Here is a 23,840-nt window from a genome sequence, read left to right on the forward strand (position 1 = left end):
GCTTGCTGACTCCTGATGTAGTCACACACTAATAAGTTGCTGACTTAGAGGTTTCATGTGTTGGAATATAAGAAGCACTAATTCCCTAAAATGTTGTCATTTCTGGGTAGTTCCAAGAGATCTTTACACTCCAAAAGAAAAGCAGCCATTCTCAAGAGGAAAAAATAAACTTTTCTCTTGCTATGTAAGTGACTGTAGGTGTCCACTAACAGTTTGGTAATAAAACCTATGAGATCCCAATTAACAACCAGAAAGTGACTGTGAGCTCATGAATTTTGTTTGAAAGACGTTATTTGCAGCCAGAGATTATTCAAACATCTGGGCACAATCTTTGTGTCCACTTCCAAGAAGTGTGGCAGTCTTTGGTCTGTCAACACTGACCCCTAAATGCCGTGTCTCTCTCAAGAGATCAAGCTAATACCCTCCAGGACTGACTCCAATTTAAAGATAATGCACAACCGTCCATTCACATGTTTAAGAGAGTGAAAATTTGTCAAAATAAAAATCCCATCTTAACCCTTCTCTCTTCATTTAGGCCAACTAGTCTCTTTAGTTTTTCCCATCATAGGAAGGAATTCTGCAAAATGGAGAAATGATATATATAGCAAATGGGAAACAGACCAGGTTGAAGGGGAGACTGCTTTGTGGACCACTCCCCTTTGTTTTCATACCCAACCTTGATTCTGACTTTTAATAAATAAGGGGTTGTAACCACAGGCCAAAGCAAAGAATGATGTTTATTCACTACGTTTTTTAAGAACCTGCACTCACCTGTCTTGGCTTGGGAATCAGGTGCTGTGATCTCCATGATGAGATTCTCTAAAGAAGTGCCTTTGCAATTGATTTCCTCCACCAAACTTCCCTTACTTGCCCAGTCATCTAGAAGATCCTGTTAAAAGAAGAGACAGCTAAATGTAACATCTGGGGGCTTTGGGACACCTGTTCTTCTACATATACTTCCTAAAGTTTTGATAAACACTGAGTGACCATCCTCATGTATTCAGCCACTTCAAGATTGATTTAGCCAGCCATTATATGGGAGAATGATATCCTGGAATATTCAGGACCTTTTCATCCATCCAATGTTTATTGAGCATTTACTGTAGGCCAGGAATCATACCTAACACTGGGGATACAAAATACGATTATGACACAGTTCCTAAAACCGAGAGCTCAGATAATCAATTGCACTATAGTGGGATAAATGCTGTTACAGAAATATAGATAGTAAACTCTGACAGCACAAGAGGAGACACACTTAACTCTGCCTAGAAGGAGGAAAGCTTTGAGTTAAGACAAACGGTAGAAAAAGGGAACAGGATGCATGTAAAGAATAAAAAGGAAATGGCAACTGGAAGGTAAAATGAGGAGCTACATATGGAGATACACAGCAATACCTAGAATCATAGGCTACACTTTGCATTTTCAAGGGAACTTTATATTGTGCTTGAAGTCAGAGCTCTAACTAACAAAAAAGACAATCATCAGGAAACAATGGCATTTACTCTAACTAGGTCATGTTGTCTCTGGATGTGGATTGCCTGCCATAGAAGCAGAATTTTACTTCTTCCAAAACAGGGACTTCATCCTAGCCTTGAATCCTTTCCTCCACAACTGGATTTCCCTGACAGTCTACTCAGTTTACCTTTAAAAAAATTATTTTAATGTTTATTTACTTTTCAGAGAGAGAGAGCAGGAGAGGCGCAGCGAGAGAGGGTGACAGAGGATCCAAAGCAGGCTCTGTGCTGACACAAAGAGCCCAAAGCAGGGCTCAAACTCATGAGCTGAAGGCTGACGCTTAATCGACCGAGTCCCATGTGCCCCTACTTAGTTTGCTTTTGGCCTTAAGCTGCCGAGCAGCATAGAAAGACAGAGCTGTGAACATCCAGCAAGTTCATGCTACCTAACTACAAACTGAGCCTTATCAATTCACAGGTATCAATCCTTTTATTAATCACTCTTGATTCCAAAGAGCCACAGTTTGCAGACGATGCATCAATTCATAGGATATTTTAAATTTTTGAGGACAATATAGTGACATCTGTTGGGCACCATGTGAACAACTACTAATAAGTTCTTTAGATCTAACCACGCAGCAAGTGAGGTTTTTTAGGGCTTTTTCCTTTCCTGTTTCGTTTTTTTTTTTTTTTTGCCTTGAGGTATTGTGAAAAATTTCTTGAAACACTAAGGGCACTATGGACCAAGAAATTGGGAAGCCTCTGCCCTAGGGAATTCCCTATAGCAAATGTTCCTGGAACGCTCTCTGTGAAAGGAACCAAACTCTTCCCTGTCATCTAGCTTGAGATAAATCTTGCTTTACTAATAAGGAGAATGCATGAGAACTAACTGGAGGCAGACTGGCTTGGTGTCACCAAAAAGAATTAGAGGTGCAGCAGAGGCCAAATGACTAAATCAAAGAAAGGATTCTGCAGGGGATCGGAGAAAGGTTGATCCTACTCTGGAAGGTACCTTCCAACCACCTGATTCTCCACCTGATTGTGAAGATAGTTCTTCTTTCCTCAATTTGCTGATCATATATCTAGTCACTGGCTCACACATACCTAATTCCCAAACACACAGTGAGAGTGTAAATTTCTCCAGGATTGCACTTTGACAACTATCTCTTTTACGACCCACCACAGCATGGGAGGCCTCCGAGAAACAGCTGAAACTTTATAGATGTTATTTCCCCCAGGTTACTTTTGTGGTTTTGGTATATACGTTATGTATATATACATATGTATTTAGAAAGAGAGAGAGAGAGAGAGAGAGAGAGAGCAGGCGTGCTAGGGAGAGGAGCAGAGTGGAAGAGAATCTTAAGCAGGCTCCATGCTCAGCACAGAACCTGACCCAGAGCTCAATCGCATGACCCTGGGATCATGACCTGTACCAAAATCAAGAATTGGGACACTCATCCGACTGAGCTGTGCAAGTTTTGGTTTTTAAATTGGAGATGTTCTAGTGCTCAGGGCTGGGGTAGGGGTAGGTGGGAATCACATGAAGAAAATGGAGGGATTTCTATTCTGATGATGCAGGTGGATAACTTAAACTTGTCACACCACTTCCCCACCACAGGTGGAGATCAGTCCACACAAGCTTCCAAACAGATGTCTAGCCTGGTTCCTGGAGCTCCTTTTTGTTCACCTACCTTCAGGTGTTCAATCTGCTTTTCCAGCTCTTTAGTACTTATGAAAGTCTCTGTAGGTGGAATATTTCCTTCTGTTTCCTTCAGCCATTTCTGGAACGTCCTAACCAGCTTCCGAAATTCATCCAATTGCTCCTGACAAGATGATGCATCTTCCTCTCTGTCAATGAAGACATTTTGTTATTTGCCAGACTAAGCTTCATAAAGAGGTCAACTTGAACTAAAACTACACTCATTCTGGGACTCTAGGCAGCTTTTCCTTACAGGGCCTTTCCCTCCCATAATCTTTTCCACAGCAGCTTTGGCTAAACCACCACATACAATGTAAGAGAGCATCAAACTAAGGAATCTGTTGCCCTTGTTTGGACATTTCTGGGGAGAGGAGTCCTCAATCTTACTCCCGGCTGAAGTGAAAGCCAGAGAAACTGAAAGGAGCCTGCTATTTAGGTGCTATGATACAATGGAAAGAATGTAGGCTTTGGATGTGAAGTCCAGCTCTGCCACTTTTTAGGTAGTTGACTCTTTCAAAGCCTAATTCAAATGCTAATCCCCTTAGCAAGGGTGATGCTGAAACTGAGTCTCAAAGAAGTCAGTTTTCGCACACAAACGAATAAAATAAACCAAGGAGAAAGGAGAATTCAATTTTGAAATTAAGTTTCGGAAGTGGCCACATCTATCAGACTTTAAGCCAGAGATCCTGGTTCTTCATACAGCTAAATGGCCCTGAGCACTGAGGAAAAAGAGGCCTTCTGGCCTTTGTCCCCCTTTCTCCACTAACTAACCCACTATTTACGGTATTGTTTTCAGTGAGTGCTTTTCTCTGGCCACTTTCCTCAAGGCAGTCACCGGCCAAATCAAGATTATATATCTGGCTAAACCAAGAGAAGAAGTGTTATCAAGCTCCTAAACCCACATGAGGTTTTCTAGTGGAATCATGACTTTTTAACAGTCAGCTGATAATCTGAAATCAGCTACCCTTGTCATATATTCCCATGTTTGCCTTAAAAGAAGAATCCAGACACTCCTCCAAAACAGCAACTTAAATGTGGTCAAAACAAGCAGAGAAAGAAAGAGTCAATGTAACCCTTAATTACATCCGGAAAGTCTCCTCCAATTTTTGTCTTTATTTCAAATCCTGCCACAATCATACTTGCTGTCCCAAATTTGTTCTGTTGGGTCCAAGTGACTGGGCTTTTGATTGTACAGAGGGGAACTGAGCCCCATCACTAAGAAGGAATTCATTACTTAGTAATAGAAAACCACTAAGGACTATGTAGATTGAATAGCTTTGCCTGAAAGGCACACTTTTCAAATCCTATGACTTAGTAGCAGAGTGCTTGATGCCCACCTTTTCTACTGAAGGAGGAAAAGAAAATCATTTCATTCAACAGCAAGAAAAAACTAGCTCCCCAAATTGACCAACACATATGAAAACTCACCTTTCCTTAAATGTCTTCTGTAGCTCTGTGAAGTCCTTTTTGAGGTTCTGTACCCTGTCCAGGTGCTGGGAGAGGTCCAGTGCAAAGCCACAGGAGCTCAGTTCAGTGACCAGGTGCTCAAGAGTCTCGAGGTTCTCCTGTTGATCTTCCATTTCCAAATTCAGCTCCTGTTAAGCAAACAAGGAAATGAAGTAAATCCTCTCATCATTATAAATACATATACTCAAAAAATAAAAGACAGCTACTTTAAATCTGGGACAAGTTCCCTCTAATCTGAAGGAAAAAAACAAAACAAAAAAAGAGGCATCCTCTCTGGATCAATTACAGCAATAAATATGGAGGATTTCTCTAATCCACCTGAGAATGGCTAGGAATTTAAAAGGAGTCTTGTCTCGTTTAAATAAATGTTCAAAGATTTGGGAGGCAGCAGGACAGAGTGAAAAGAATGGAGATTTTTGGAGTCAAAAAGATTCTTGAAAACCAATCATGGTTGTGATTTTAAGCTATTAAACTTCTTTGAGCTTCCATAGCCTATTTCTTCTGTAAAACAAGACAAACATACTCTCTCCACTATTATTTAACACTGTATTGAAGATATTTGTCAAAATGATTGAGTTAAAACAACCTGTGGCATAAACATTTGAAAAGAGGTAAAACTACGTTTGCAGATTATATGAAGTATACTTATAAACCCCCAAGAGAACCAATAATACAATTAATCAATGAAGTAATCTAATACAATAGTAACCTTTATGAATAAAACTTTTAAAATATTTCTGATATACACAAAAGCATACCTCAATAAATGAAAAGACATCCATAAAGATATGTATGTACATGTATATGTGTGCACATTTGCATGCATAAATAAATAAATTTAACATGACCCAAATAAGACTACCAACTTTCCCCCTATGACTAATAAAATTGATTCTAAAATTTACATGGAAAAATAAATATACAATTATAAGTTATGAAAAATCCTGAAAGAAAGCAAGAAAGAAAAGACTAGCCCTACTAGATATTAAAATATACCATAAGGACTCGAGAATAAAAACCAGTATGCCATGGTATATGAACAGACCAGCAAAGAAGAACAGAAAATTCAGAAATAGATTTGAGTCTGTATGGATATACTATATATGATAAAGATGACCTCTCAAATCACTGAGGAAAAGATGGACTTTTCAAAGAAATGAAATTGGGAACAACTAGATAGACCTTCAGAAAATGATCAACTTGGATTCATACTATGCACTGTATCATAGAATAAACTTAAAATGTGAAAAGATTCAAATGTAAAAAAATGAATCAAAGAAACCATACAAGTTCTAGAAGCAAGCATGGGTGAACTCCTTCAAACCTGTGTGTGGCAAAAGGCTTTCAAATTATAACCAAAAATGCGTGTTCAATAAAAAGTGATAAAGTTTACTGCGTAAAAATATAAAAACCTCTTACATGGCCAAAAACACTAGAAGCAAAGACAAAGGACAAAACTGTGAAAAGATTTTTTTTTTTAAAACTCTTTTAAAATATTTATTTATTTTTTTGAGAAAGAGTCAGACTGCAAGCAGGGGAGGAGCAGAGAAAGAGGGAGAGACAGAATTGGAAGCAGGCTCTAGGCTGAGCTGTCAGCACAGAGCCCAATGCGGGACTTGAATCTATGAACCATGAGATCATGACCTGAGCCGAAGTCGGTTGCTTAACTGACTGAGCTACCCAGGCGCCCCTGAAAAAAGATTTTCAACATACCACATAAAAATAATTAATCTCCCTGATACAGAACTCTTATAAGTTGAAAGAACTCAAAAAAACTCAAAAAAAAAAAAACAAAAAAAAAAAAAAAAAAACACCAAAAACCAAACTCCTGACAGAAAACAGTAAAGGCCATGAACCAACAGTTTACAAATAAAATCTCTCAAATGTATAAAAATACACTCAACTTCATCAGAGAATCAGCCAAGGTGGCCACTACTTGGTCAAATTAAGCTTAGGCATATGCTATGACCTACAATCCTGCTCTTGTATCTGTGGTACGTGACACTCTTCACCAAATATTTCCAACTCTGCACCAACTACGTACATGGTAGGAGTACATTTCTCTACCCCCTTAAGAGCCAGGTGTGGAACCTGCCTTAACTAATGAAATGTGAATGGATTTGACATGACTATTCCCTGTTACAGTGGTAGTCATGAAGGCATATGGCAGGATGAAGTTCCCGTGAACTTGAATCCCTGAATGACCGTGACAGGCTAAGTAGCCCTACTGATCTGGGTTGAACGTGCAGAATGAGTGAAAAATAAATCTCAGCTATGTTTTTATAAACATAAAAGGACAAACAATAAAAGAACAAACAGTATCTAGTTTACAGGCAGTTGTCATAATTCTTTAAGATAATGCAGGCCAAGTTTCCACTACATTGACTGACATATTATGGGCTCAGTGAATGCTGGTCCCCTCCTTGCCCTTCTTTTCTCTGTTCTGCCAGTTTGGCAGATATATTCTCACCTGGATCTGCTGGAAGAAATGTGCAATATCTTGATCTGGCTGATTTCCAGAGGCTAGCATCCGACTTTTGTTTTCCATGAATTGCTGCAGCTTATCAGAGAGATGTTCAAACATCTCTGCCTGGGGAAGAAGCTTCTTTAGGGAGCTCTCCTTTTCTTGCTGCTGTAGACAGAGTTGTTCGAAGCGCTGGCTCACCTCCGCCAGTTTGCCTTGCAGCACTGCAGCCGTGGTGCTATCTGCTGTCTCCATGAACCGAGTCACCATCTCACGGGTGGCCTCCAGGCTGCTCTTTTGCCGAGCAATGTCCTGCTTCAGTTTCTGTCACCAAAAATGTGTCTGTTAGTTCCTGGCTCAGTTATCCTAGGATATCTGAGCCACAAACCAATAAACTTCTCATAATTACATGCTCACCTCCTCAAAGAGGGCTGGATTGCAACTAGCCTCTGTGATCAGACCACACAACCCATCCCCTTGGTTCTCCACCCCATTCTACCAGAGACTTTGGAGCACTGCTTTTCCTTGAGCTTAACAATGGTTTGGAAATTGGGTAGAAATATCTTTATGTGGATTAATCATCATCGCTAAGTCTTATAACTCTTGGGGCATGGGTCTCACCATGTTAGTGGCCAGGGCTTCCTGGATGACTCCTGATGACAGTGATGCCACCTGCTCCTCTTCCAGGTTTTGCTCGACTTCCCTGATGGACTGCAACAAGCTCTCTAGGCTTTCCTGGACACTCTGAGATTGGGCAATTGCCTTCTGCAGCAGAGCAGAGCGCTCAGCCAGGCTACTGGAGAGGCTCTGAAAGTGGCTGAGTATGGAATCTGGAAAATGAGGGCCATAAGAAGAGTGTGGACACTATTTTTGTGCTGTGCTTTTAAAAAGGATGTATTTAAGTTGCACGTGTTAATTACTATAATAACAGACATTATGACAAAAAGAAGGAATAAGCTTAAAGTGAATTTATATTTGAGCCAAATTCACAATGCACTATTTATTTAGCACCTACTAAGTACCAGAAATTATGCTGGATGCTGAGAACTGAAGACTGTTAAGATGAGTCCTTTCCTTCTGCAAACTAAAGACCATAAAAGCAAGCATAGGCAGCAAAAGGCACATCACAATTAACCACAAAAATAAAGCTGTTAAGTGCTATACTGATGCAAAGAGTAATGTACTACAGAAGCCTGAAGGAAGAATAATTCTTTCTTATCTTTTATTTCTTTAAGGGTTGGAGGTGGTAGTCAGGACTTTACAAAGGAAGTAACCTCTCAGGTACAGCCTAAAGTTTGAGCAAGATTTCATCACGCATGCTAAACACTCAAATAAATGTTAGCAGCTAAACCACAGGGAAAACTTCAGGGGTGAAGTAATGAAGAAATGACTAGTTTACCTGGGAAAGGAAAGAAGAAGGGCGTGGCTAGAAAGCAGAATGAAGGAGTTGGAACCAGATGCAAAGGCTGTCAATGGTGCAGGGACAAAGCTCATTCAAGGGTGAGCTATTGCCATTTGTATCCTCAGCCCCTTGAGGGCACCAGAGATACTCACACAATACAGGGAGCTGTATTACAGAACAGTGGTACAAACTAGGAATTAAGGGAGCTTAATTATTATTGTTATTGCTGCTTCATACCTGTAGTTTCTTGCACGTGCTTGCGGTCTGGGGCTGGCTCTCCTTCAATTTCCATGAGGTCATGAGCTACTTTTTGGAGCTTTTCTACAGGTACTTGGTGCTCAGCTAATTCTTCCTGCAACTGCTGCTTGTCCATGAAAAAGGCCAAAAGTAAAACCTCTGAGTAATCAAAGCCAGTTCTAGGAACCGGGAGCTACTCAGCATGATGCTATTTGGAGCTACGAAGAATAACTCTGTTTATTTGAACCCACAAATGTTAGAATTTAGTGTTTTAGGAACCAGATCTTGTCTGAGGCATCCCAACCACCACCTTTAACCTCTGGGAGTATTTGCTTTACCTTGGGGTATTCCCCGCCCATGCGCTAGAACAGCCTGTGTCCCTGCCTACCTTTGTTGTTGCAAGCTGCTGCTGTAGGACCCCAGGGTCAGAGGCAACAGTGTCTGAGAGGAGCTTTTCCACATTGGCCTCACAAGCCCGCGTCCATGTCTGCAGGCTGTCAGCACTGCTCTGGAACTGCTGATACTGGCCTAGGAGCATGTTCAGGTGAGAGCCCAATCGTGTACACTGTGCCAGAGAAAAGAGGGAAAGCAGGCTTATGCAAGGTCAGGCTAGAGGCAGCAGCTTCCTGGGTAGGCGCAGTCCAAAGAAAAGCCTGGCTTTGTTACGGGGATCTCACTAGAGCTACAATTAAGGGTAGTGCTGGGGACTCCACAGACAGGTAAGTAGCAACCATCTTCTACAAGTGGGGCCTCTGCTCTTTGATCCATACTATTCACCCCAACTTTATTACAGGCCTGTGAAGATTTAATGAGTTGTATGGAAAGCCACCAAAGAAATGCACACCAGGTTGCAGGCAAAGGCAGGGACTAGGAGGTACAAAAAGTATTCCTTTTGGTGAGGTCAGAGATGGCAAAATGCACAATACAGGTAAGAAGAACTGACTGGATTCTACATCTTGGGAGCTAATGGGAGTTCTCTGATTGGGAAGAAGGTAAGGATTTACCCTAGATGCTCTGTCTAGGAATAAAGACTATGTACGTGGCTCAAGTTTCCCCTATACTTTATCTCCTGAGAACCCATGTTTGCTGGTCAGGATACAGGAAGGTGAGTACCTCCACCTCCCCTACCACAGTGAGACATTCCCCTGATACTGCTGGGACCAAGGCATTAGCCCATGGGCCTCCACATTCTGCATTTTTGCAGAGCTCATAAACACATTCTGCCTGTGGTCAATATACAAGTCAGTTCATTCACTGTATCCTGAGGTTCTTTTTTTTTTTCCAAGCAAAGAAAAATGGAATTTATTCTTTCAATAGTAACTTTTTTTTCCCACAGCAATTTTCTCCCACACCTACTTAATGTTATTGGTACATAAAGAACAATGAATAATATATATGTATATAAATATATACACATTTATATATGTATTTCTTGGTTAGAAAGTTTTTAATGATAAAAGTTGTCAGGAACCTCTCAGTACCTTTGAATGGAGAGCAGTGTATCTTTCTGTTGCATCCTTCAATTTGCCCTTCACTAAGCTTTCAGTTGTTGATGCCTCTCTACCCTCCTCAAAGCTGTTTTCTGTGTCCAAAACTTTCTGTCCTGAGATGGTCACAAATCGCAAGTCTCCTTTGTGGGAAATGACATCCTCTGAGAAGCTGCCTTGTCGCTTCAGCAGGGAGGGAAGGGCTTCGGGGCAGCTGCCTCCCTGATGCATGTTCTCCAGCTCTCTCTCCGACCGCTCCAGCCAGTTCTCAAACTCTTGATGGTCCTGCAGAAACTTCTGCAGCTCGTCGCGAAGTGTCTGCACCTGCTTCAGCTCCGCCTCCGACCGGGCCAGGGAAGTGGCATATTGCCCCTTTAGCTCTCTGAGCTTGTCCTCTAGCACCTGGCGTTCCTTGGGGGTGAGGTTGTGGCCTTGTTGGTCCAGGAAGGCCTGAGCGGACTGGGTGGCCAGGATGAAATTTTGCTGCTGAGACAGCAATTCTTGGTGACGGGCCTGGCAAAAAATCCCCCAAAGCAAAGGACAATCAGCAAGGATAACACAAGAATTTGGTTTTATCTACAGCTAGAAGTAGAGAAAGATCTTAATAGTCCACTTTTCCGGCTGCTCAAAAAACCACCAGTATCTCTCACTCTAAGGATTATGCCATATACTAATCCCAGCTGAACTGACACATAAAAGATCTTACAGTTTCAAAGAGATTTTGATGTATTATCTCAAGTGATTCCAGATGCAATCTGCCATGTAGGCAGACAATATAATATCTATATTAAAGATATTAGAATAGTTGATAAACAGAAAGATGTTACATGTCTTGACTAAGGTCACCCAGACAGTTAAGGGACAAACTGAGACTCTAGTCTGGATCTCTTTACTAAGCCATCCTAAGCCTAAGAGAAGGCACAAATGCCCAGCTGAAAACTACTCTCATTAACGGAAGGGGAGAGTAAGTTGGATAAACCATACATATGACAGTATAAAAATTGTAAATATTTAGCTATGAAATATGTCACTTACATATCCATGAAGACTGTCCCAACTAGGAAAGCTCTTGGAAAATTCATTAAATAAACAATTTACATTTTAGTTAGAGTAAAATGTATTTCTGGATAGCATATGTAATTTGTATTTTTTCTTTGTATGTGCTATGTCTACATGCTTACACATGGACCTTTTTCTATTTCGATGGAATTTAAGTTATATTAGGGAGTGTGGCTGTTTTGTTTTGTTGTTTAAAATGTTCTTCCTGAGTCTATTAGACAACAGGGGGAGTTCAGTCAGTGTTCTTGCCTATCTACAGTTTATGCAACTCCCTAGGATCAGGACAACAGCCTAGTTTTTTCCAGAATATTATCCAGTTTCAACCTGGATCAGCAACCTGATAGCATTAGCTTCCAATGTCACCTCAGGGAAGCTGGGGTGACAAATATTTCCTTCTCAAATAGATAGTAAGGGGCAGTACCATAGCTTGTCTGTACACCCCCCAGATGTCCCCATTCTCATCCACCCATGAATCTCCTTCTTGGGATGGAAATGCCTCTTGGTCAGTATCAGGAAGCTCCTTGTGACAGCAGAACCATTGCTGCTCTGTGCTGTTATGAGACTGCCACAGCTTTGGGGGACAATCTACAATGGAGCATAGAAGTAGCACACAAGAGGCAAAAATCCTACTAATAAAAAATACAGCAATGACTCACAGAGGCCGTTCAATAGAAGACTTCTAGCTAAGGCAAATTTTCTTTGCTATAAAGATATCACTACTAAAATGGGTAATCCATGTGTTTTCTGAGTTCCCTAAACATATTGTTTTTCAATCATGCAATATAATATGCTTGCATATGCCAGTTAATATCCTAGGAGACGGTTCATTTGGTTGGTTCATTGGCTTATCTCCAGTGCCTGATATATAGCAGGTGCTCAATATTTGCTGAATTATGAATAAATGAGTAAGAGATAAATAGTCACAGGAATGGTTTCTTGAGGGCAATAGGCAGCCATTAAAAGGATTAATCAGGGATATAGCATTTTAGAGCAAGGGTGAGAAAGGAGAGGGAAAGGAGCCCAGGATGGTTTAGTTCAAGCAATTACATGGGAGTAGAGGAAGGAGAACACATCTGATTGGGGAGGGGTGTTACAGGAAACAGGAGATCCATTTTTGAGGTTGAGTTGTTTGTGGTTCCAAGTTACAAATAGGCAGATGAATTTATGTACTAGTTTGAATCTCAGCACAGGCATTTAGGCTGGAGACAAATACATACATGGAATTCACTAGTATAAATAGTAACTGAAGTGTCATAGTGGATGAAATTACCCAAGGGAAGTATATTCTGAAAGAGGAGAACAGGCTTAGGCCACAACCTAGAAGCACATAAGTATTTCACAAGTTGGCCAGAGGAAAGGAAAAGGGATTACCAGGGCAGAGTCCTGCTTCGGAAATCAAGGCACAAAGTATTTCAACAGTGTCAAAGGTGCTGAGGCATCAAAGAAGGCATGAACTGAGAAGTGCTCACGGGTTTAGAGGCAAAGAGGTTACGGTGACCTGCCTGGGGCAGCAGAGAGCTCCCAGCATAGTGAGGACAAGCTAATATCCTCCTCACCTTCATCTTCTCACACTGCTTGTCCAGCTCCTCTGGGGCTTGATTCACCCCCCTGTGGCCGTCAGTGGTATCCGTGGCTCTTTTCCCCAGGCCAGCTCCGGACAGCTGCTCCATCGATCCCACTCCAGCCACCCAATCCAAGAGAGCATCAATCTTACTCCTGTTCTCTGCCAGTTCCTTTGCTGCTTTACTCTGAAAGCCACAGAAGAGGTTTAGTGAGAAGGTATACTCAACTATACAAGCATAAATTAAGTAAAAAGGTGAGACTTCTATGCTAAAGAAGAGAAGCTCTAAGACTATAAACAGTGTTTGCATCCACAAAAAAGAATGAGCTTCTTCTAAATCTGTTGAAACACATTTACTTAAAACAATCTCTAGATTTTGTCTACATCTCATTGCTTAAAAAAAAAAAAAAAGTGAGTAGGGGGCAGCACACGGGTCGCAAATTCCAGAATTTAAAAGGGCTTTAAGAGAGGATTTAATCCTGGCTTCCCAGAAAAGCTTCATGGAATCCTTTCTAGGTGTGTGGAAATGATACCCTGGCTTGGTAGGGTCAGAAACAGCACAGTCACACTCAATTACTTGCTGCCCTTCCCTAAGGGAAACGCAGACTTCTCCCATCCTCTTCTCTGCCAAACAGAGCACAGAGTTCTAAAATTTGCCTTTCAAATTCCATTTTCTGACTGTTCAAGTATTCTAATTTATTAAACATTCATGTATTTCAGAATTCTCCACCAGGTAACTTATTTCTCTTTTCCCCATTCTCCACCTCCTCCATTAGTGTCAGAGTCCACGGCCAGATAAAGGATGCTAATTCAACCTGCCGGTGCTGAGGAGGGTGCAGACAGCCTTTTGAGACTTTAACCTTCTCCCAGGCTTGTACCAGTGCCACAGCCTGCACTGAATTTATAGCTGTGGCACACTAAGACTCCCCACATATTTCCCCCTAGCTCTGTTGGATCATCAATTTAGATTCATGTTGGAAATATGCCATTTGCTCTTTCTTCCCCAGTGTACTATCCTTCTTCACTAAGCTCTTTCCAACATTTTTCAATTAGAGTACTGAGTACACAGATAGCAAAAAATATTTTTTTCCCTGGGGGGTGGGGTAGGTGGTATGAACTTCCTACAACTATTCCTGACTTAAAGTCCTTCAGGATGCGTCTTATAAAAATAAATTTTGACGGGGGTGCCTGGGTCAGGATCTCTCAGTTTGTGAGTTCAAGCCCCACATTGGGCTCCATGCTGTCAGTGAGGAGACTGCTTGGGATTCTCTCTGCCCCTCCCATACTCCCATGCTCTGTCTCTCAAAATAAATAAATAAATAAATTGTAAATACATATATACATACATATATGACTCACAGACCAGCCTCAAAGTAACCCCTTTTCACGATTCTATGTTGTCTGTAAGACAATGAGTTTCCCCTCATTATATACCTTTTACTTATTTGCCAGGTACCAAAATTTTCATTTTTGAAAAATACCAAGTATCAAAGCAGTCTGGTTACCTTTTCAGTCTCCTGCTGTACAGCTGACGTCACCACTTCTTCCAGCTCCTTCTGGGCCACCCGTGTTCGTTCCTGGAGAGCCTCATACTGTTCCTTAGCCTGATGAAGCTTCTCCCGAAGAGCTGTCAACTCGTGGGGGCTCAGCTTGGCCTGGTTCTCTTCCAGGAACCCTTCAATGTCTTTGACAACACTGGCAAATGAGGTGGCCCGATTCTGAATGTCATCCTGTAAATCCTTAACACATGAACACAGGGATGGCAGAGACTTCAGTGTTACTTCTAAGACTGCTAACGGTACAAAGATGGAATGGCTAGTACGGCACACACCTGCACCAGATGTGTTCTGACTGTGATCTGCTTTAAGATTTAGGCCTAAACAGGGGCGCCTGGGTGGCTTAGTCGGTTAAGCGTCCGACTTTTGCTTGGGTCATGATCTCGCGGTTTGTGGGTTTGAGCCCCGCGTCGGGCTCTGTGCTGACTGCCAGCTCAGAGCCTGGAGCCTGTTTCAGTCTGTGACTCCCTATCTCTCTGACCCTCCCCTGCTCACGCTCTCTCTCTCTCCTAGAAATAAATAAAAAAACATTAAAAAAAAAATTTAGGCCTAAACCAGTACAAATAGTAACTTCTTAAGATATTTTTTTACTTAAGAAATTTTCTAATATTTAATTTTCTAAGCAAAATTTAAATTTCTAAGCAAACATTTGATAAAGACAAAAGAGGAGACTCCCCACAAACATGATTTTTATTCTGGGATGAGTTACCCTCAAAGAGATCATTCTTCTATAAAGAGGACTTGACAGTAGGATTCCAGCTGAGTCAAGGCTTGGTTTGTCCCTTATACTCTCTTGGTTATATATCTCCTTTTTCTTTTTTTAAAATAATCTCTATAGCCAACATGGGGCTTGAACTCACTACCCCAAGATCAAGAGTCACATGCTCTACCAACCGAGCCAGCCAGGCATCCCAGCACTCCTTATTCTTAATGTGGCCTAGAAGGCCCAGCAAGATGTGGGTCCCGCCTCCCAGCGTTCACTAATCTTCCTTTTACTCTTTGCAGTCCAACCAAACTAGCTTCCTTTCAGTTCTTGAGTATGTTGTACTTGGTATATTCTCGTCCTCCTTCCATGCCTTTTGCAATAACTTCTATAAACCTGTCTCAAAGTTTAAATGACACTTTTTCAAAGTAATATTTTCTGACATCCTAGACAAGATTGGGTCTGGCTATTATATATTCTTGTGTAACTTTTCCTTTATCCCTTTATCCTTTTTTTTTTTTTAATAAAAAAATTTTTTTAATGTTTTATTTATTTCTAGGAGAGAGAGAGAGAGACAGCGTGAGCAGGGGAGGGTCAGAGAGAGAGGGAGTCACAGACTGAAACAGGCTCCAGGCTCTGAGCTCGCAGTCAGTACAGAGCCCGACGCGGGGCTCGAACCCACGAACCGCGAGATTATGACCTAAGCGAAAGTCAGACACTTAACCAACTAAGCCACCCAGGCGCCCTTTTTTTTTTTCCTTTATCCTTTATCCCTACCATAGTTGCATGCTTGTTTCTGTGATGATCTGTGTAATGTCTGTCTCTCCCACTAGACCGTAAGTTTCATGAGAACATGGATATTTACCATTATGTTGCCAGCACTAAGCACTGTGCCTGGCACATAGCAAGCCTTTATAAATATCTGTTGAAGGAATGAGAAGAATGAATTAACTCATACTGACCTTCAAGTCACTCTGGTTCTTCTGCAAAGCAGACAGATCGTGCTGGGTGGCTCTACCTTGGTGGCCTGCCAATGCGCTTTCTGCCTGTCCTACCCAGTTGCAAAGATCCTCCAGTTTCTGGTAACAGGTATTTTGTTGTTTCTGCAGGGTCTAATTAAAATGCAAAGGGGCCGAGAGATAATTAAGAATTCTCATTTTACAAATACAAGATAACTCCCTGAAATATAAAACAGGAAGGTTATGTCTTAAGGATGGAAAAGTCGGTGAGAGACTAGAACAGGAAAAAGCACAGAAGTCATATTCTGAAAGCTCCCCTCATTTGGACAGTCTGCTGAGCAATAGGTCAATAGTCTGGAATAATTTCAGGTGAGAATGCACCCAGGTTTTGGTTTGGAGTTCCTTTGCCAGACTGCTGTAATTATCCATGGAAATGGAGAACAGAGAGCCCAGATGCTTCAAATTCATAGATGATAATGGTGACAAATAAATTAGTGGTTATGATCAATTCCTCCACCAGAACTGGAAGATATGCTACGTACTAAGTTAAAATATGGCAAATTAGAAGGACTGGATTAGGAGGAGGAAAAAAAAAAATCAAGAAACTGGATAATTCATACACTAACTGAGCTTCTTAATAATTGAGCTGACGTTATAAATCAGATGTCTCACAGATGCAGGCACCCATTAAATGGAATGATTACATGCCAGGCATGAGGGGCTTGACTATTTTGAGAAGGAAACTGCCCAAGAATAGCAACTTGCTCAGTCCTTTAGGTATCTACATTGATATCAAAGAGAAAAGCCAGGCCCAGGGGGAGGGAGGGAATATGTTTCTGTGCCTGATCCTTTCTCCAGATCTCATCTTGGCTGCATGACACTGAAGCACCTAATTGAGCCATTGAGCATGATGTGTTCTCCTGACCATCCTTCTACAACCGTTTTCCACCAGCTTCTACCTTCTGATGGTGTTTTAGTCACCTGCACTTACAAACAGGTGCCCAAATTGGCCCTCTCTCCCCCTCTTTAGGACAAATAGAAGGGCTCTGGAAGAAAACTCCTAAGAGCTCTTCAGCTGTAAAACGGGATCTTCATGGGTTAGGATGGGTGCAGACTGAATCTGAAAAAAGCAAAGCAAACAAGTTAACACACAGACATACACATGCATTCAGGGCAAATATAGAGAGAAGCAGAGCATTTCTGACAATAACAAGGTTAATAAACATTGTGGAATTAATTATGTGCTCAGAGAGAATGTTCACATGCAGTTCTACCACCTGCTGCAGCTCTGCAGCGTACCCTGGATTCAGGCTATGTCTTAAAGTGGCTCAGACCAATAATATTTTATTAATTATTCACAAACTATACCATGCTATATAAATTCCCAAGTGAGGACATGGCAAATTTTCAGATTTGGACAGTAACCTAAAGGGTTTCATTAGTATTTTATTTCTATTTCAATGCAGTTGGAGTAGCTAAGCAGTAATGGGGGGCATATGGAATTGACCAACCTAATTTTCTCTAGGCCTAACTCAAAAGTTCAATTCGACTTTGCACAATATTTAATAAAGGCGACCCTGAGACAGATTGCTGGTGATAATGACATTCTAATAGCATCTCGTTGAATTCCAACTTACTGTTCAAACAGCAAAAATGGCATAAGCATCATTCTTGGTATTTTTAGGTTATGATGTCACCATTAATGGAATTATGTTGAGTTTTGCAAGAGGGTTGTGATGGACAGTGGTAGGTTGGTTTGGTTTCAAAATGTAACACTGCTGATTCTACACTGTTTTCCATAATTGAATGAGCACTAGGCACTAGAGTGTGAAGAAAGGTGCTAGAAAATAATTATTATTTTTAACATGCTAAAAAATTAATATGATTCTGATAAAAATTTGCCAGCTGACTGAAGGTGTTCAAGGAATATTACTATCAATCATTTGAAAAGCCCCAGAATAGGGGCACCTGGGTGGCTTAGTCGGTTAAGCGTCCGACTTTCGCTTAGGTCATGATCTCGCGGTTCGTGGGTTCGAGCCCCGCGTCGGGCTCTGAGCTGACTGCCAGCTCAGAGCCTGGAGCCTATTTCAGAGTCTGTCACTCCTTCTCTCTCTGACCCTCCCCTGCTCATGCTGTCTCTCTCTCCTAGAAATAAATAAAAAATATATATTAAAAAAAAAAAAAATGAAAAGCCCCAGAATAAAACTCGTTTCAAAACCATTCTTCTCAAGAGCTCAGAGTACCTAAATGTTCCTAATGGCCCTCAAAAGACTGCTGGGGGAGAAAGGAGGAGAAACAAGGGCTGGAGATACAACTTTCGTTTGAAAGTCAGAAACAATGAGGCACAGTGAGGGTAGAGTCTCACTAAAAAGAAATTACTTGCACATGCATACAGAGGTAAACACATGTATTCTCTCATACGCACACATAAAACCAAAAACATGGCAAGAAAAACAGCCAGAACAGCTGCCCCCTAGACCAGAACCAAACTGGCCTGGAGGACATGAAATTTCAAAATTGGTAAACGCAGCCTCCTAGAATCATGATGGATGGAGTCTGGCCAGAAATCTCAAGGACAGAGGATACCCCAAAAGACAAAGTGAGCCCAGCCGCTGGTTCAGTCTGACCTTGACCTGGGCTGCCTGCTCCATTTGTTGAAAACGGCCCTGCAAGTCATCCATCTGAGCGGTGGTCTGCTCCGCAAGGTCTTGGAAGGACCTCTGCAGTTCATTCAGAAGCCTCAGCATCTGTCGATTTTGCTGAGGGGAGAAGTCCTGGGCATGCTCGGAGATAAAGAACTGAATATCAAATGCAAGAGCATCCAGCTGAGATTTCTTGTCAGCCATGGGCTGCTTCAAATCCTAAGTGAGGAAATGAAAAAAAATAAAATAAATAAAAATAAAACTTCTAAAAAAAATAAATAAATAAAAATAAAACTTCTAATTCTCTATCAAAGCAGAATCTGTTGGTTTTAATCAAAGAGTCAACATTAAAGAGAGGTTAATTTTGCTATATTTTTATAATTGATAACTGATAATTTCTAGGGCCAAACAACCTACAGGAAATCTCTCTCACTTCTGCTCTCCCCAAACTCCTCATATATTACAATTAGGTTTCCTTTACTGGACACCTTGATTTCCAAATGCAGTAAGCTTTTAATTATTTATGTTAATAGAATGATACTACTGTTCATCCCAGGTATCTGAAGGAAAAAAAAATTTTTTTAATGTTTGGAGAATATATTATGAATTTCCAGTCTGAGATAGATCTAATTGTATTTTCTTAGATTCGAATATCTATTGTATTTGTTCAGCAGGGAGTTACTGGGAGGTCAGAAGTGAGAAAGTACTTAGTTTGTCTGTGGTTCACTAAGACATAATTTTGAGAGTAAATAATGTTGCTTGTACATTTTAAAAGTGTAAAATACTACAGCTAGACTTTCTTATATAACAGTTCCATTGCTTCCTTAAAGCACTAAAGCCTGCCTAAACACTAGCATTTATCTGTTTTTAGACAATTAAAAGCATGCAGTTTCCATGAACATTTAGTGATCATCAGCCAGGTTAACACTGCAATAAAAACAATGACGGTATCTACATCACTGTCACTTTGAAACCGAGAGTAGTCAGCAATCCTGCAGAGCAGACGGAAAGGACTTCTGGGTTACTTATCATCAAGCTAAGTATCTTTCTTCACCTGTGACAAATGGATTTGGGAAACTGTCATTAGGAAAACAAGACTTCGACCATGACAGTCTTCCCATAAAGGCATGTTTTTAAGTTATAACTAGGGGAGGAAAGCAGTGCATGAAGACGCTCTGTGTTTTTATACCATATACTATGTCACAGGAATTTTTTTCGCTCTTGCTTTTTTTTTTTCTCTTAAATACTCCTGTTAGTGAACAGATCAAGTCTGAAACTCACTCCACTAAAGATATATTTGGATAAAAGGGTATAAACAAAGACGGCAAGTCAACTTTTGCAAGACAAAAAGGGATGGGGTTGCAAACAAGAAGCCTGACCATGGACAAACCTTTATGTCTGCTTCTCTTAGGACTGGGGAACAGGAACAGAAATAGGGGACATACTTAGTTCTGCTCTGACTTTAGAAAGAAATTAAGGAGTGTGCTATCCATAGCAGAAGGAGGATAAACCACTGTGAGTATATCTGATAATATCTTGAGTATAAACAAAGAACAATGTTGGGAGGAAAAAAAACCCATCTCAGTTCTTGTAGATCTCAGTCTTTACCATTCTCTCACTTCCTTATAAAAAGAATCAATTAATTTAAGGTTTAACAAGAAGAAAAGCATCACTCTAGATCAGGGGTTGGCAGTCAATAGCCCCCAGGCCAAATATGCCTATCATCTGTTTTTGTGAATAAAGTTTTATTGTAACACATCCATGACCATTCATTTATGTACTGTCTATAGCTGCTTTCATGTTTCAACAGCAACGGTGAATGACTACTACAGAAAAGGTCCATTTGTATATGACCAGCAAGGCCTAAAACATTTATTATCTGTCCCTTTATAGAAAAAGTTTGCCAAGCAATACTCTCAACAATGGATCAACAATTCTCCTGAAATTGGTGTGTGTAAAATTATAAACAAGGACCTGATGCTAGCCTGAGCCTAGAAGCTCAGTTATCAAGACAAGATGAAGTTGATAATCATAGGCCATCCTGTAGACTCTCCCTCACAGAATAGCTGAAAGGAGAAATAACCAGAATCACTGAGTTTCTAAGGGCATGAGAGCCTAAAAAACTAAACACAGCTGACTTTACATCTAAAACGGAAAACCAGTCTAAGAAAGAGAGACACTCGTTTGCTTGGCAGGAAAATCAAACTGATGCAATTCAAAGAACAACTAAAACACAAAACACGCCTGAGAATGGATGGAGAGCCTACCTCATACTGCTGGAGACACTGATTCAGGCTGTCCGTGTCGGTGTCATCGTTATATTCTTTGCTGTTCAGAATAAGATTGGTATTGCCAACCCAGGCTCTCAGATCTTGAAGTCTGCCATCTAGCTGTTCACGCTGACTTAACACTTTAGTCTAAGAAATAAGTGGCAAATTAGACTATAAGAATCTTTTCGCCATCCCATACTTTGTCAGCCTTTGTGAATAAAAACAAGAAGCTACCTTCTTGACTTCCACAGCACTCTGGAGGTGTAGTAGTCTGGAACTCCAGGTGTCACTCACAGAGCTGAGGGACTTTTGGAGATTCTTGGCATCCTTCTCTAGAGCCTTTAACAGTTGAGCAGGGACTTCTTGAGGCTGGCTGATGATAATCTGATTTACATGCTCTAGTTCCTGATTCACCAAGGTGGACAGATCCTTTAGCTCAATGTCTAATACCTGAGGGGATAAAGTGGAGTTACCTCCAAAATTAAGGCTAGAACTCTTACTATTTAGGAATCAACTGTGAAAACAGTTTTCTGTCACCTCATGCCTACACGTTTTACAACTTAGAAAATGTTTTTATGTGCATTCGTTTGGTTACCAAAATCACTAATTCTTGAGGTAGGCAGAGTAGATATTATTATTCTAGATTTATAGAAGAGATGCCTCTGCACTTGAAAATGTTATTTTTTATTTTACTTTATTTTAGTCTGAGGTCACCCAACTGATAAGAAATGGACTCAGGACTTGGATTCAGGTTTCCTGACTCAGTGTAGTACACCTTCTGCTACAAGTTGATGCCTCTTTAAGAGTGTCATTAGCCTTATATAAGGTGACACAAAACAAGTCAAGGGGCACTTGGGTGGTTCAGTCGGTTAAGTGCTGACTTCAGCTCAGGTCATGATCTCACTGGTTGTGAGTTTGAGCCCCGCATCGGGCTCTATGCTGACAGCTCAGAGCCTGGAGCCTGCTTCAGATTCTGTGTCTCCCTCTCTCTCTCTCCACCTTCCTGTGCTCACGCTCTGTCTCTCTCAAAAATAGACATTAAAAAAAAATATATATATATATATATATATACGTATATATATATGAAAGTCAAATGAAAGAATGACCCTTTCATTCCAACTTCCAAGGGGACAGAACCAAAAAATATAAAAAAAATCCCAACCAAGTCTTCCCACTCAGCCAGTCTACAATATTCTGATCCTCAGCAAATAAGCCAGAAATAAGCTATGGAAAAGCGTGGTGGTTCTGGGCATTGTCCTCACCTGCCCTTCAGCCACCCTCCCAGAGGCCATACTCTGGATATTGAGAGAACTGCTCAGCTCTACAGTCTGTCCTCATTGTTTCTCCAATCCTATGTCATGTCTTGACCTCCAGGTTCCTCTATCTCAAGACCGTCTAGTTTTGGGGCACCTGAGTGGCTCAGTCGGTTAAGCATCCAACTTCGGCTCAGGACATGATCTCATGGTTCGTGGGTTCGAGCCCCGCATCGGGCTCTGTGTTGACAACTAGCTCAGAGCCTGGAGCCTGTTTCTGATTCCGTGTCTCCCTCTCTCTCTGACCGTCTCCTACTAATGCTCTCTCTCTCTCTCAAAAATAAATAAAACATTTAAAAAAAAAGAAAGAAAACATTGAAAAAAATTTTTTTAAAAAGGCTGTCTAATTTTATGTCCTCAGGAATCTCATGCCATCAGTTATCACTTCTTCTCTCCCCTAACGAGTTCTCTTTTTCTATTGGTTCTTTCTCTTTGGCCCCCAAATCTGCTCAAAACATTCCTCTTTCAGCATACCTCCTCCAACTAGTTTCCTACCTCTCTCCTCACCTGTACTACCAAGCTTCTGTAAAGAACGATTTACATTAATTGCTCCCACCTTCCAACCTCCCATTTGTTCTCATGGTAACCTTGTTCATATCCTGTGATCCCACTAACACTGTTTTTTATCAAGGTCACCAATGACTCTCCGGCACTAAATCCCCCTTTCAGTCCTCACTGTACTGAGTCCTCCTGTATTTCCTCCTGCTGTAACTCCTCCCTCGAGTCTCTTCTGCTTCAGGTTTCTGGGAGACCAGTGTTTCCTGGTGTTCTCCAGAGATCTCCAGTTCTATTTTTTCAATCTATTTTTTGTGTGTGTTTCCTTTAAATGATAGTATTTTTGAACATGTTTTTCCTCCTGAAGAGTCTATTTCCCCAAGCTGGTGGGCCTCAGGGAAGTCTCTGGGAACCCACCTTGGCCTGACACAGCAGATCTTGTAGCTCTGCCAGACTTAGGTCCAGAGGTTGAATCTGTTTGGTCCTCATTTCAATGTCTCGTAATAGAGACAGATAAGATACCAGCTTCTCATCATGTTCTAGACAGAGTTGCCGATTAAATACATTCTGTGGAACCAAAAAGAAAACTCACTCAGATCTGACATTCTCCTTTAAGTCTGCTTTTCAAAGTAGGCTGGGTCTTACCAACACAAAATATTACTACACATAGGGTGGGATGAAATAAAACATGTTATGTCGCTTCAAGTTGACAGATAAAAGAGTGACTTTATTCACTTCCTCGGGGAGGAGAGACTCATGGTTACCAACATAGCATCGTTTTAGTGAAACTTCCAAAAGCTATTCTGACTTCAGATACCATTGCTTCAATATTCATATTAGCTCCAATGCTGGTTTCTAAATTAAAGCACTTGCAAATTTCAGGGAGACATGTTGCCTATTTTCTAACAACTATATAAAAAACAGATGATGATAAATTAAGTTATACCTTAGAGAATCATCTAGTTCCCTGAAACTGTATGCATGCACACAATTATACATATGTAAACTCAGTATCCAGTCAAGAGTTTTAGCATTAAACTAGTTACATCTAAAATATATACATATATAC

At 40.9% G+C, this 23,840-nt stretch overlaps 1 protein-coding gene across 3 annotated transcripts in view; it reads right to left on the reverse strand.

Moving 5' to 3' along the window:
• Nucleotides 1-23,840, reverse strand: part of MACF1 (microtubule actin crosslinking factor 1) — a 317,520-nt gene that overhangs the window by 93,333 nt on the left and 200,347 nt on the right. For 2 of the 3 annotated variants that reach the window (XM_039244489.1, XM_039244488.1), the window contains exons 36-46: nt 16,055-16,204; nt 14,339-14,572; nt 12,829-13,020; nt 10,208-10,726; nt 9,115-9,291; nt 8,727-8,850; nt 7,709-7,917; nt 7,094-7,411; nt 4,585-4,751; nt 3,149-3,305; nt 772-889 (exon numbers count right to left, since the gene is read on the reverse strand). In XM_039244489.1, the coding sequence (XP_039100420.1) occupies nt 772-889; nt 3,149-3,305; nt 4,585-4,751; nt 7,094-7,411; nt 7,709-7,917; nt 8,727-8,850; nt 9,115-9,291; nt 10,208-10,726; nt 12,829-13,020; nt 14,339-14,572; nt 16,055-16,204 (2,365 nt within the window). Of the gene's footprint in view, nt 1-771; nt 890-3,148; nt 3,306-4,584; nt 4,752-7,093; nt 7,412-7,708; nt 7,918-8,726; nt 8,851-9,114; nt 9,292-10,207; nt 10,727-12,828; nt 13,021-14,338; nt 14,573-16,054; nt 16,205-18,678; nt 18,913-20,960; nt 21,111-21,197; nt 21,414-23,188; nt 23,339-23,840 lie in introns of all 3 variants that reach the window. The other variant, XM_039244487.1, reaches the window with a different exon arrangement.

Source organism: Hyaena hyaena, unplaced genomic scaffold, assembly GCF_003009895.1.
Source record: "Hyaena hyaena isolate Hyena2069 unplaced genomic scaffold, ASM300989v1 scaffold_237, whole genome shotgun sequence".
NCBI lineage: Eukaryota > Metazoa > Chordata > Mammalia > Carnivora > Hyaenidae > Hyaena > Hyaena hyaena.